The 14,804-nt window shown below is 38.5% G+C and overlaps 1 protein-coding gene and 1 long non-coding RNA gene across 6 annotated transcripts in view; one reads left to right on the forward strand and one right to left on the reverse strand.

Moving 5' to 3' along the window:
- The window catches only part of LOC132391773 (AP2-associated protein kinase 1-like), a 125,391-nt gene that overhangs the window by 64,025 nt on the left and 46,562 nt on the right, over window positions 1-14,804 (forward strand). For all 5 annotated transcript variants that reach the window (XM_059965379.1, XM_059965387.1, XM_059965396.1 and 2 more), the window contains exons 9-11: window positions 137-216; window positions 1,564-1,718; window positions 9,397-9,674. In XM_059965379.1, the coding sequence (XP_059821362.1) occupies window positions 137-216; window positions 1,564-1,718; window positions 9,397-9,674 (513 nt within the window). The remainder of the gene's footprint in view (window positions 1-136; window positions 217-1,563; window positions 1,719-9,396; window positions 9,675-14,804) is intronic.
- On the reverse strand, window positions 988-9,473 carry LOC132391794 (uncharacterized). Its single transcript, XR_009511351.1, has 3 exons — window positions 9,381-9,473; window positions 4,459-4,606; window positions 988-1,464 (listed from the first exon to the last, which is right to left on the reverse strand). It is a non-coding gene; the product is annotated as an uncharacterized LOC132391794 (long non-coding RNA).

Raw genomic sequence — 14,804 nt, forward strand, 5'->3', positions numbered from 1 at the left:
AATGCAAGTCTACACAGACCAAAATACTCTCTCTGATCAGATTTGAGAGAAAGAGATGAGAAGATAATCTGTTCAACTTGAGATGTAATAAAACAATGAATTCACTCAATAATTTAATAATGACTTTGTCCTTCAGAACTCTCCCATTCCAGCGAAGCTTGTTGAGCCAGTGAAAGCAAGTGAAGCTGCTGCTAAGAAGACACAGCCCAAGGCGAGGTTAGCATCACGTTGTACATAACTAAATGGAGCAGGTGCTTGCCTTTTCAGAAGAAGGTGTATTAGACTTTTGGGATCAATATTTTGTCTACCATTTTCAGGAGATTAATTTTTCGAATCATGAATGGCCTTCTGGTTGAACAGTAATGAGTTAGTTGACAGCTAGAGGTAGAGTGAGAAGGTTCAGTTGTCTCATGACACTGTTTTCAGAATATTCCAATGTCATGTTAATTGTAAATCAACTCTGTGTGCTGATTTATTGCTCAAAGAAACTAGTGATTTTTTTATTTGATTGTTCATCACTCGGGATTGTAGTGTAGGTTTATTGAAATATTGCCCTTGAAGAGGGCTTCATAGTTATGAAGGAAGACCAACTATATTTGATTACAGTGAATTCTGGTTAATTGGTACACATCAGGACCAGAATATTTTGGCCCAATTAAGCAGCAGCTCCAATTAGCCGAAGTTTCATGAAATTAGTTTAAAAAAGTATATAAAAAACAAACTGAGTAACAAATTATGTACGTTTATATTTAAATGAAATACAGAAAAAATTAGAGCACTACTAATACTACAGTACTATAAAACAGTGTACTAGTTCATAATAATTATCGACTGATGAATTCTTCCAGTGTACGCAATAAGCAAAATCAACGCAGACCCATAGTACAGTTAATGGACTACCTTCGGACAATGCTATTAACAATTGCATCCTCCAAACCTTCATTTGCTTTGCAACATTTAAGATGATTGTCAGTACCTTCAAATTCATCGTAGTTTCAAACTTGTGAAATCATTGCATTTTCACTCCCTATTTCTTGCATCTCCAAGCCTGAATGCTTGAAACCATAGTGAGCAAAATGGTTCAGAATTGTCTTACTGCTTATTTCTCACCAAAGATCAGTGACAAATATCGGAGATGTTTGAACACAAACTTGCAATTGACAGTATTTAAAACCTTTTCGCTCTAAGCATGATGTAGCATCTAATTGCCACACAAGTGCGCCTGACTGACATTAGTTAGTTCTAGTTAACCTGTTTGGCAAGTCTCCTACCCCATTTAAATGGCATAATGTATCCAAATAGACAAAGGGAATCCCAGCAATTTTCTAGATTAGTTTTTATTCTTTAAAAGTTTTCCCAGTGCAAAACTCACGAAAACTCCACAGACTTGGATAAAAATAGTTCACACCATTCAGTGAGTTCTCTTCTACTGAGTATTTGTTCTCCTGTTTACAGACTTCACTGCTGAAAAAGAAAAAATAAAATGGTGAAGAGAGATGCATGTTACAATGAACTGGATGTTGGTATCTCTCACTAAGTATAATGTATTTCCTCACTTCCTAGGCTTACAGATCCAACTCCACCCACTGAGACCTCAATAGCTCCTCGCCAAAGGCCCAAAGCTGGGCAGACTCCAGCCAACCCAGGAATGCTGCCAATTCAACCCTCACTCACACCACGAAAGAGACCGTCTGCTCAGACAGTTGCACCGCCAGCAGGTCTGATGATTTGCATCCATGTTTTCTGTAGTTCAAAATACATCTCTACTGTGGGCCTGCTTGTATTGTAATTATCGTTTAAGTGCATCACATAAGCCCTTCAAATTTTTGTTACAAAGTAAATACAATGGTGTACAGAGAGTGAGAATTTAAATTATTAATATGAGTAAGTGGACTCAAGGATGGCTCCCCCTGCAGAGAAATATGCCTCTCATCCGTGTCAGGATGACAATTGGGAAAGACTGCTATGTATGCATTTCATTTCTGTGCATTCAGCATGTCATAGAGACTGCTGTGATGACACAGTGTGTTTTGTCTAATATCTGTCTGAATGTAGCATTCTGGGCATTGCAAAGTCAGCTGAGGTTCATTCAGTTCATTAAAATCTAGAAAACTCATTTGTTACTCTCATTAAAATAAAGCACTTTCTCCTCTGTATTTTTCCTGTACATTGACCTTATTGTATGAAGATGACATAATTTCTGTGCTTTTTCATTATTTTAAGAATCATTTCTGTTGGTTGCACTCCAGCAATTTGGTTTAAGACAAGTTTTCACTTAGACCTGCTCCATGCTCTTTAGCATCTCGTGTACATTTTAGAAGATTACTCATCTTGTTTCCCTCAAGAGAAAAGTTCAATTTTCTACTAAAAGTCAACTTAATGGCTCAAAGCTGCACTTTCTAGATTTGCACATCTATATTACGCTTATAATTAGACACAGAAGTCTAATCATTAGAACACTTTGCAGTGTGGCTCTCTGCATTAATATAGGCTGTGCTGTTAGATATTCCAAAGCTTCGTTGATTCGTTGATTCAGATTTAATATCACCAGCATATGCCATGAAATTTGTTGACTTTTGCAGGCAGCAGTATAATGCAATACATAATAACAGAGGGAAAAATGTGAATTACAGTAAGTATTCACAGTATTTGTGGTGAGTGGTGGGATGCGACAGTTCCTCAGTATTCACAGAAATAAAAAAGTAGTGTTAATTTTCATGGGTTCAATGTCCATTTGGAAATCGGATGGCAGATGGGAAGAAGCTGTTCCTGAATTGTTGAGGGTGTGTCTTCACTCTTTTGTACCTCCTCCATGATGATAGCAATGAAAATAAGGCATGACTTGGGTGATGGGGGTCGTTAATGATCAACATCACCTTTTTGAGACCTCACTCCTTGAAGGTGTCTGGGATACTATGGGGCTAGTGCCCATGAGGGAGCTGACTAAGTTTACAACTTTCTGCAGATTACTTTGATTCTGTGCAGTAGACCCCCATACACTAGACAATAGGTGCAGGAGTAGGCTGTTTGGCCCTTCGAGCCAGCACCACCATTCAATGTGATCATGGCAGATCACCCACAATCAGTACCCTGCTCCTGCCTTTTCCCCATATCCCTTAACTCCACTATCTTTAAGAGCTCTATCTAACTCTTTCTTGAAAGCATCCAGAGAATTGGCCTCCACTGCCTTCTGAGCATTCCATAGATCCACAACTCTCTGATACCAGATGGTCATGCGGCCAGTTAGAATGCTCTCCATGGTACATCTGTAGATTTTGTGCGTATGAGGTGACATACTAAATCTTCTCAAACTCCTAATGTAATATAGCTGCTGTCATGCCTTCTTTGTAGTTGCATCAATTATGTTGGGTCCAGGTTAGATCCTCAGAGACATCGACACCCAGGAACTAGAAATTGCTCAGTCTTTTCACTTTTAATAGGTAGACCTGTTGAGCAGGAAATCTACTATAACTATAGCACCTATTTGGCTATATCCTTGGTACCTGCAGCTATATATAAATTTTGCCTGTTATTTTACTGGTTGACATATCTTAAGTTCCCCAAGCCATCTTATCCTCTCTGAATTACTATTGGCAGAAGGTCTGGGCAACCCTCGTTGTGCTTCTGCATTCAAATGCTAAAGTTAATGAGGAACTGTCATATCCCATCACTCACCACAATGACTCAATTCCTGTCCCTTTCTCCCTTCCAAATATTAACCAATTCCTTTTCTTAACATCTAAGTTTCCTTACAAACACAAAACTGTGAGTTTAGTTTTCACAGAGGGCTTTGTCAGATCAACTTTAGAACTAAAAATATACCATGTTTTGAGGTTGCTCATGTTTATAGGGAGATTAGCTCTCAGGGACTGGTCAGGCATGGTGACAATCAAAAATGAGATTTTTATATTTTCTTTCTGACAATTTACTGACATCTGGCACCATGATAGTGTAACAGCGTGACGCCATTATAGCTCGGGGTGTCGGAGTTCAGTTCTGTCATCCTTTGTAAGAAAATTTGTACATTCTTCCCGTGAACATGTGGGTTTCTTTCCTTCAGTTACTCCAGTTTCCTCCCACAGTCCAAAGATATACTGGTTAGTAGGTTAATAGGTCATTATAAATTGGCTAGGATTAAATTTGTGGGTTTCTGGGTGACTCAGCTTGGTGGGCTGTAAGGGCCTGTTCTGCAACATATTTTTAAATAAAATAAATAAGCTGAAATCCACCATTTTACGTGGTATGAATTTAACACCAATAAATGGATAAATTTATTACAAGTTTATGGCTACAAAATCCTTTGTACCAGTAGCAGATCTTTGTAAGGTAGTCCTTAGTCACGTCACAAACTCTTTTGCTTAAGTCCTTGCATATCCAGTTCCCCTGAGAAAGGCATCCATTGAATCTGCTTCTGTATTTAGGCATTTGATTCCAGATAATGATTACTTGTTAACTCACATTTTTTTAACTCATGTCAGCTACTGGTTCTTTAATCAGTCAGCTTAAATCCACATCCTTTGTTTCTTCGTCTATTATTAACAATTATTTTGTGTACCGCCTTTGGAGATTAATGTTACATGAACTTATGTTGATGATGGAATCTCAGCTGAGGAGGATAGAGAAACAAAATAAATTACTCATTTTAATATTGTTGAATAACTGCTGAGAGAGCATGTATTGCCTGCAGACATGAAGGAATTAATTGTTCAGGTTGTTAATTGTTTAACAGACATCTTCCATTTCAGTACTCAGAATCTTATGGGGCAGTATTTCTTTGGAATCTGTATTTAACCAATTGGAAATAACTGAAGAACTACTTATTAGATTTTTTTTAGATATAGATTAGTCAGTTTCTTAGTAAATTAGATATGCAAGAACATTCGCAGTCTTGGTCAATCAGAAGATTCAGATTTATTATCACTGACGTATGCTGTGAAACTTGTCGCTTTGTGGCAACAGTACAATGCAAGACAGAACAATTCTATAAGTGGTGAAAATAAATACTGTATACAAATGGTACAAAAGAGTGGAAAAGACAGCATTGTGAGTTCATGGAGCGTTCAGCAATCTAATGGCAAAGAGGAAGAAGCTGTTCCTAAAATGTTACTTGTGGTCTTTAGGCTCCTGAATCTCCTCCTTAATAGTAGTAATGAGAAGAGGGCATGACGTGATCTTGTCTAATGCTACTGACGTCAGTGCAAGCCATTGTGGACATTTCCAGTCTGGACATAAATTGCCATTTAAAATTCCTCAGTCTTGGGGGACAACCTAACAGCAAGTTCCTAGTTTCGGCATTTCATTGCTGTTAATCCGTCAATTAACTTCTGCAATGTTCAGTACATTTTGTTCTTGATTACAGTCTATTTATTTTGGTTATAAGTGTTAACAACAACCTTGTATATTTCTGTTACAGTGACTTGTTTATAGCAACTTGTTTCCTTGTTCTTGACGTGAATTTCCTAAACTGTATGGACCTTGCATAAATATTTCTTCAGCCTTTTTCTCTTGGCAGATGTGTGCCCCAGAGCCTACTATTATGAATAAAGGACCATAAAAACATTTTTGATTTTCTATTATCACTCTCACCTGGAGCTGTTAGGTGTTCATTCACCATTAGGACAATGTTAATTGTGGATTTTTCTTTTAATTGCTGTATCCTAATGGAATAGTCAGTGAACAGACTGCCATCTATCATTCTATAATGCAAAGTAAAATACTGGGAGTTCTGCAGGATGTGATCATCAGAAACAGGATCAGACTTTCAAACCATGTGACAATGCTTGCCCCCACACTAGTATGGAGAAAAAAATTATTAAAAACAAAACTCTGTCCTCAAAATTTGTTAAACTGAATTTCTAACTGCTCCTCAAGTCAGCCTTACAAGGCTGTTCTTTATTGGTGAAGAATATTGATTGTGTGGTTGCCAACTTTATTATTGGACATTACCCTATCATTGTGCATGGTGACATTAGGAGGGGTGCTGGATGTTGTCTGATTGCCTGCCTGCTCAGCATTAAAACTGAAAAATAGCCAGTAAAGCCAAGAGACAATCAGAGGACACAAGGAGAGTGAAAATCATCAAGTGACCATATCCATCTGGGCTAGTAACTGCAATTCTTAACCAAACAGCAGTACTGGATTGAGGAATTTTGTATTGTTAAATCATGACTCATTCTGGCATTACTTTGACTCTTAGTGAAACAACAGAGTTCTGAATGTCAAAATCACATATGCATATCCAGCGTTTCCTGAGGAAACTAGTTTTATAAGTTGCTGTCAAAGCAGTTGTGCTTTCTGCAATATATAAATAGGCATGTAGTGTTATTAATTTTAATTATTAAAAAAAATCACTTGGCTCTGCTCAATGTTTTCAAGACTTTGGGCGTCTCTGCTTCATGTGTTTGAAAATATTAGAATGGTTTACAACATTTTGTTCTGCCCATTTCTTTTGAAGTTCAAGTTTTATCCAGTTGATTGGTGATCATACAGATCCTCTGATTAACGCAGAGACTTGCCTGGACTGAAGGACTTGAGTAATAAAGAGAGATTGTATTGGGACTCCTATTACTGGAGTGAAGGGGGGGCGAGGGGTGATTTCAGCAAGGTGTTCTAATATAAGGGCACAGATAGAGTAGATAGTCAGTCTTCTTTCCAGGGTAGGGAGACTGAAACTAGAGGGATAGATTAAAGGTTAAAGGTGGAAGATTTAAAGATGACCTAAGAAGCAAGTTTTTCCAAACAGAAGGCCGTAGGTATATGGATAATCAGCCAGATGAATTGGTACGTTACATGGATAGGCAAATCTTAGAAGAACGTAGCCCAAATACAGATAACTGGGATGGGTTATAAGACAGAGGAGTAGAATTTAGGCCATTCAGTCCATCAAGCCTGCTCCCCAATTTGAGCATGGCTGATTTATTATCCTTCTTAGCCCCATTCTCCTGTAACCTTTGACACTCTAATAATCAACCTCTCAACCTCCACTTTTAATATAGCCAATGACTCTGTCTCCACAGAAACCTGTGGCAATGAATTACACAGCTTTGCCACCTTCTGGCTAAAGAAAATTCCTCTTCATCTCTTTTCTGAAGGAACATCCTTTTGTTCTAAAGCTGTGCCCTCTGCCATTGCCTTTCAACATTCGATAGGTTTCAATGGCATCCCCTCATTCTTCTAAACACCAGTGAGTACAGGCCCAGAATCATCAAACACTCCAAAAATGTTAACACTTTCATTTGCAGCAACACACACAAACTGCTGGAGGAACTTAGCCGGTAGCATCTAGGAAAAGAGTACACTCGACATTTCAGGCCGAAACCCTTCGGCAGGACTGCCCAGAATCATTTTCATAAATCTCCTTTGGGCCCTCACCAAGGCCCCCACAAACATTTAGATATAGGGTCCAAAACTGCTCACAGTTACCAAATGCAGTCTGACAAATCCCTATTAAAGCTTCAGCGTTACTTCTTTGCTTTTATATTCTAGTTCTCTTGAAATGAATGCTAGCATTGCATTTGCTTTCCTTACTACTGACTCATCTTGCAAGTCAACCGTTAAAGGAATTCTGTATGAGTACTCCCAATTCCCTTTGCACCTACGCTTACTGAATTCCTCACTGTTTAGAAAATGGTGTACACCTTTATTCTACGAAATGTTTTTTGCCCATCCTCATATTTTGTCCAACTCCTTCTGTAGACTTCATGTTTCCTCAACACTACCTGCCCCTCTACCTATCTTTGTATCATTCACAAAGTTGGCCACAAGGCCATCAATTCTGTCAACCAGGTCATTAAATATTACATGAAAATTAGGGAACTCAACTTTGGTCCCTGTGGAACACCACTAGTGACGGGCAACCAATCAGAAAAGTCTCCCTTTATTACTGTGTTTTGTCTTCTGCCAGTCAGCCAGACTTCTTTCCATGCTAGTGTCATTCCTGTAATACCATAGGCTCTTATCTTGTTTAGCAGCCTTATATGTGGCACTTTGTCTAAAGCCTTTTGAAAATCTAAGGATTAGCATAGATGGACATCATGGTCCTCATGAAGGAGTTGAGCTGACCTATAACTTTAAACTATTATGTTTGTCTCCACTTCTATATGTATTGTCTAAGCACTCTGTTCAATAATTATGATTACACATAGAATTGTAATTGGCAATAATTAATGAAAATTGAGTGCAGGAAAGAATTTTCAGTTAAGTTTTATCATTCTGACCATTCAAATTTACTCTTTGCCTCACTGTCCGTTCTGAAATACTAACACTACAAAAGAATTGAGACAGAATGATCACTCCTTATTTCAATAGCACACAGGATTTATCATATGTAGGAGTACATGTTACAGTTTGAGAGGACAAGGTGTCTTAATGTTGAAGATTTGACCACATGCTTCAAAATTCTCACTCTTTTGCAAGGCTTTCTTGTGGTCCTCATTGTCACTATTATCTATAGATTTATTCATTCAGAACTATAAATAAGTCTTCCCAAATTTAAACTCCTCCTTTTGCATTCTTTCAAATTTTAACTTCTTAAATTATTTCTATTTGTGGAGTTTTTCTCTTAGAATGATGTATATATTTAAACCTGTCTTCATTCCCCCAGTGAGTGCATTCCTTTTTAAGCTAGCAATCTTTTAAACATTTACATTGTCTGACTGCTTAATTACATCTACTGGTTTCAACTTTGATTGTAAAAAGACTGGGCTATGAAGTGTACCATTTAAAGTCTTTTTTTTTAAGAAAAGTTATTTTGCCGTAAAGCTAACAGTTTTTTTTTGTATACTCTCTCTGTATTTGCTCAAAATGGTACTCTGCAGAGCAACACACTTTGGTTTAAATAAAGTAGGTTAAAATGCTGTTGACTGAAAGCTTATGTAAATCTAGATTGTTATTCCCTATGCTGTACTTATGTTCACCGGCCAATAACATTTCTCCTAATGAACTGATAATCATAACAATGCAGTTCAATTGACCTTTTACAGCCAACATCAAAGTCTTTTTTCTTTAATTCATCAAAAATATCATGAAGAATATGCCCATTTTGACAAGATCCGTTGAAAACTGATACACATATCTCATTCTGGCATTCAGAACTCCAATAGATGTTGCAGTTCAGCTCCTACCCCCTCTTGTCTCTTTATTCCCTTCACCTCTTCTGCTAATTATTTTAAATCTCTGAGAAAACCAGATTTATATACTTTTTTTGACAAATCTAATCAAAAATTCCAAAATCACGACTTGCATTTTCCAAAGCACAATGGTATGAAAAATTAAGGTCACTTTTAAGTTTCTTTTGAGTTAACTTATAGAAGTAGTTTTTAAACTGAGTTTGAATGAGATAACGATTTTAATGAAGTTTTTTAGGATGTCTATTCTCATACCTCTGTCTTTCCGCAGGTGTTGTCCTCGGCACTGCTCACAATAATCAAGCTCCTGGCGTGCAACAGCCTCTGCAACAGTCAAAACCTCATCTGCAACAGCCGCAGTTGTTGCTGCAGCAGAAGCAGGTGCAGCCTCAGCCTCCACCTCAGCCACAAGCAGCAGTGCAGCAGAAGTTGCCTCAAGCTGCGGTACAGCCTCCGCCAGGCCCCCAGCAAGCACCTGTGCAGCCACAGCTCTTCCTCCAACAGTCGCAGCTCCTGCAGCAGCAGCAGCAGCAGATGATGGCTCAGCAGGTAATTGTTGCATGCGCATTGCTTAGAAAAGACACATGAAGTTCATGTTGTGTTCCTGGCAGGATGGCAAGTTTCATGGTAAGTCTTCTCCTCTGTGTTCTCCACCTTCCTTGGTTGGTATGGAACCATAGTTTTTGGGAGATAAGGAGGCCCTAGTTAGAAACAGAAAGAGATGCATAGCAAGTAAAGGAATAAATGAGGAGTGTAAGAAATGCTTAAGAAGGAAATCAGGAGGGCTAAAAGAAGACATGAGCTTGTAGCAACATGGTGAAGGAGAATCCAAAAGGCTTCTAACAGATATTTTAAGAGCAAAAGAATAGCACAGGTCAAATTGGTCCTCTGGAAGATCAGAGTGGTAATCAGTGCATGGATCCAAAAGAGATAGGGGAGATCTTAAATTATGTTTTTTGCATCTGTATTAAGCTGGGAGATGGATACAGAGTCTATAGATGGGAGGTAATGTAGCAGCGAGGTTATGGACCCTATACGGATTTCAAAAGAGGAGGTCTTTGCTTTCTTGAGACAAATTAGAATGGTTAAATCCCCAGGGCCTGACAATGTGTTCTCTTGGACTCTGTGCGAGGCTAATGCAGAAATTGCAGGGGCCTTAACAGAGATATTTAAAACATCCTTAGTCATGGGTGAGGAATGGACAATAGCTAATGTTGTTTTGCTGTTTAAGAAAGACTCCAAAAATCAACCAGGGAACTATAAGCCGGTGAGCCTGACATCAGTAGTGGGAAAGTTATTGGAAAGTATTCTAAGGGACTGGTTCTTTGATTATTTGGGACTGATTAGAGGTAGTCAGTATGGTTTTGTGCATGGTTAGTTGTATCTAACCAATCTTATAGAGTTTTCTTAGGAAGTTACAAGAAAAGTTGATTGAACAAGGCTGTGGATACATGGACTTCAGCAGGGCCTTTGACAAGCTCCCACAAGGAAGTTTGGTCAAGAAGGTTCTATTGCTTGGCATTCAAGATCAAGTAATAAATTGGTTTAGATATTGGCTTTGCAGAAGAAACCAGAGAGTGGTAGTAGATGATTGCCTATCTTACTGGAGGCCTGTAACTAATGGTGTATCACAGGGATTGGTGCTGCGTCCGTAATTGTTTGTCATCTATATCAATGCTCTGGATGACAATGTGGTAAACTGGATCAACAGATTTGCAAATGACATCAATATTTGGGGTGTGGTGGATAGCAAGAAAGACTATTAAAGCTTACAGTGGGTTCTGGACCAGCCTGAAAAATGGGCAGAAAAATGGCAGATGGAATTTAATGCAGACAAGTTGGGAGGACTAACCAGGGTAGGGCATACTTGGTGAGTGGTAGGGCACTGAGGAGTGTGGTAGAACAAAGGGATTTGGGAATACAGGTCCATAATTCCTTGAAAGTCTTGTAAGAGTTATATAGGGTTGTAAAGAAAGGTTTTGGTACATTGCCCTTCATAAGTCAATGTATTGAGTATGGGAATTGGGAAGTTATGTTGAAATTATATAAGACGTTGGTAGGACTAATGTGTGCAGTTTTGGTCTCCTACCAGAAGATGTAAATAAGATCGAAAGAGTGTAGAGAAAATTTACAAGGATGTTGCCGGGAAAGTTTGACAAGGTGAAATGAGAAGCAACTTCTTCCCTCAGAGGGTGGTGAGATTATGGAACAAGCTACCAGCACAAATGGTGGGTGTGCAGTCAATTTCAACACTTAAGAGTAATTTGGATAGGTTCTGGACAAGGGTGGTATGGAGGGTGCTGGTTGGTGAGACTAGGCATATTAATGTTTTTGCACAGACTTGGATGGACAAAGGGCCTGTTTCTATGCTGTAGTGTTCTTTGACTCTATGATTCCTCATTTGTAAGAATACTTCAATGTTACAGCTCCTGAACCCTCTACATTACCCTTTGTCTACCTGTCTCGAAGTGAAAAGATCTTGGGTTGGAAAGCAACATTGCCTTAATTAATCTGCCCATTCTAAATACTCAAATCAGTACTCAATATCAAAGGCAGTCTTTTCAACAGACCTAGTTTTTTACAGCTGACAATGTATTTCAGCCTAGTGTAGAAAGCTGGTTTTAATGAGCCCTGTTGTTCTGGGGATGCTCACCTGGCCTTCCAATCCACTAGGATCTGAGAATCTTTGAGAAGAAGCAAGGAAGAAGGTTGTTCAACATTTTATACTTGTGCTAGGTCTAAGAACTCTCATACCTAGCTCTGAGTTCCTGTAACAGCACTTTCTTCATCCCTGAACAGCTGTCCAACTTATAATTTTATTTATGGAGCCAACTTTCAGACTTTAACTCAAATACATTTCATCTAAAATTTCTCCTCATTTTATCTCTAAACCTTCTTGCCTTTGATTTTTAATTATGAACTATGGTTTCGGCCACACAGTGAAAGTGGAAACTTTGTTCAGTCACAACATTTTATCATCTTGGTGACCTCTAGCTTCACATTTTTGACCCCCTCCCCTCCACCAATTCAAAGAGAAAAGTTCTAACATTTACTACATCCTCCTTGTAATTGAAGATCCTTCACCCCACCATCCCTGATAACATGAACCTTTTTTTTATTGTTATTGCTCCTTATTTTTTATTGTTTGTGGAGTGCCCAGAATTTTCTACTTTTATTAGGCTATATGCCCGAATAACTGATATGTTTTCAATCACTATTAAACTTTTTACCTTTAAAGATTCATGTACAATGACATCAGTGACTATCTACATTTTTCAGAATCAAGTAATTTTTAGAAGTATGGTATTTGCATTTTAGTTCCTTCAAAGTGCTTCACTTCACGGTACATGACATTGAACTCCAGGTTTGTCATTTTTCTGCCAATTTTCACTGTCCTATCTTGTTTGAAACATACAGTGGTCCCTGGAGCGGTGTAAGATTTTGTAATTTCCTGTTACGTATTTCATGCTTGTGTAATGAAGCCAAAGCTTTAAGCACCACTGCAAACCAAAATAACGCTTTGCTTCACTGAGCTATTTATACATCCAACCTATCACCTTCCTGTTAGTTTCCTAATTCCCCAATTGTTTGAGCCTCCATCTTACTAATAAGGCCCAGAGAAGCACCTGGAAAGCCTTCCCAAAGCAACATTCTCTGGTACATCATTGAGGACTTTAATTAAAATGGGGGGGGGGGGGGTGCGAAGATTGTTCCACACAGAAGAAACTAGAAAATGAAACTATGGACTATAGCAGTTGAAATGCTGTAACTTCAGCAAGCCAGGTACCTGTTGTGCCCTTCCTCAATATGAGGAGGACATGGAAAGGTTTGCAGTGCAATTCTTTTTAAGGTATTGTGCCAGGGTGCTTTTTGATTTATATTGCATTCTGGAGCACCTCCATAATTATTGGAATTTTAAAGTGGAATTGTGCAGTGTGCTTATTCGTGGCTAATCCGTGACAATTTCTGGATGGTAAATTTTTATTAGTTCAAGTTTAAAAAAGAATATTGTGTTGGTGTACAGATTGGACAATGTATTGATCACTCATGGGGTGGCACTGTAATGTATTACTGACAGCATGGGTTCAATTCTCACCACTGCCTGTAAGCAGTTTGTATGTTCTCCCCATGACCAAGTGAGTTTCCTCCAAGTGTTCCGGTTTCCAACCACACTCCAGTCATACCGGTTGCCATGTTAATTGGTCATTGTAAATTGCCCGGTGACTAGGCTTAGATTAAATTGGGAGATTGCTGGGCGGTGTGGCTCGAAGGGGAGGAAGAGCCTATTCTGTGGTGTATCTCAATAAATAAAGATAAATAAAATACACAAAATAGTGTTCTGATAGGCAGGATAAAAAACACTATGGTAGGTCTAAAGTTATTTAATATAACTAAATTATTTTTATCAAGTTTTTTTATTGTTTCAAAATAAATTTGCAAAATATCCTTTATGGGTATTCATGTAAAGTAATGAACAGCTAAGCAACTTCAGTTGCTATTGGTATAAAAGAAGAAAAATATAGGGCAACTTCATCAACATCATCATGTTTTATGATTTATTTTCTTCTTGTTAAGAATCATTGGTCTAGTCTATATTTTTATCTGTTTTAGTATTTTTTTCTACTTTACAGAGTTTAAATGATCACCATCTGTTTGTCAACTCATTGTTCATGACTGCTCAGTGTACGTACACGTCCTGCACTATTTCACCAATTTAGTGATGGCTGGAACTAGGTACTGAGTACCAATAATTGCATCTACAACTAGGAGATGGATATCCCTTATGAGTAAGCTTGCTTGTGTTCTTGGTCCTAAGATAGAAGTCTAGGTTGGGGGGAGTGTTATAGGCACAGCTTGAATATATGATTATATTTCAATGCACACAGTATACGGAATAAGGTGGATGATCTTTTAGCACAGTTAGAAATCGGCAGGTATGATGCCGTCACTGAGTCATGTTGAAGGAAGAGTTCAGTTGAAAGCTTAACATCCAAGGGTACATATTGTATCGAAAGGATGGGCAGGTTGGCACAGGGGGTGAGGTTGCTTTGTTGGTAAAAATATTGAATCAAATCCTTAAAAAAGAAGTGACATGGGATCAAATAATGTAGAATCCTTGCAGGTAGTGTAAAGAAACTGCAGGAGTGAAACAAAGCCCTGATGGGAGATACGTACAGGCCTCCAAACAGTAGCCAAGGTGTAGAGTACAAATTACAGTGGGAGACAGAAAAGGCATGGAAAAAAATCGGGCACTGTTACAATGGTCATGGGTGGTTTCAGTGGGTAGGTATTTTAGGGAAACCAGGTTGATGTTGGATCCCAAGAGAAGGAATGCCTACAAGATGGCTTTTTAGCACAGCATATGGTTGACCCATGAGGGAAAGGCATTTCTGAACGGGTTGTTGTGTAATGAACCAGATTTAATTAGGGAAATTAAGGCAAAAGAACCATTAGGAAGCAATGATAGAATTTACCCTGCAGTTTGAGAGGGAGAAGCTAAAATTGGTTGTATCATTGTTAAGTAAAGGTAACTACAGAGGAATGAGGGGGGTGCTGGTCAAAGTTGGTTCAAAGAGGAAACTAGCAGGGATGACAGCAGAGCAGCAATGGCTGGAGCCTCCTGGAATAATTTGAAAAATGCAGAATGAGTTCATCCTAAAGAAGAAGCAATCTAAAGGG

Source organism: Hypanus sabinus, chromosome 1 (assembly GCF_030144855.1).
Source record: "Hypanus sabinus isolate sHypSab1 chromosome 1, sHypSab1.hap1, whole genome shotgun sequence".
Taxonomy (NCBI): Eukaryota; Metazoa; Chordata; class Chondrichthyes; order Myliobatiformes; family Dasyatidae; genus Hypanus; species Hypanus sabinus.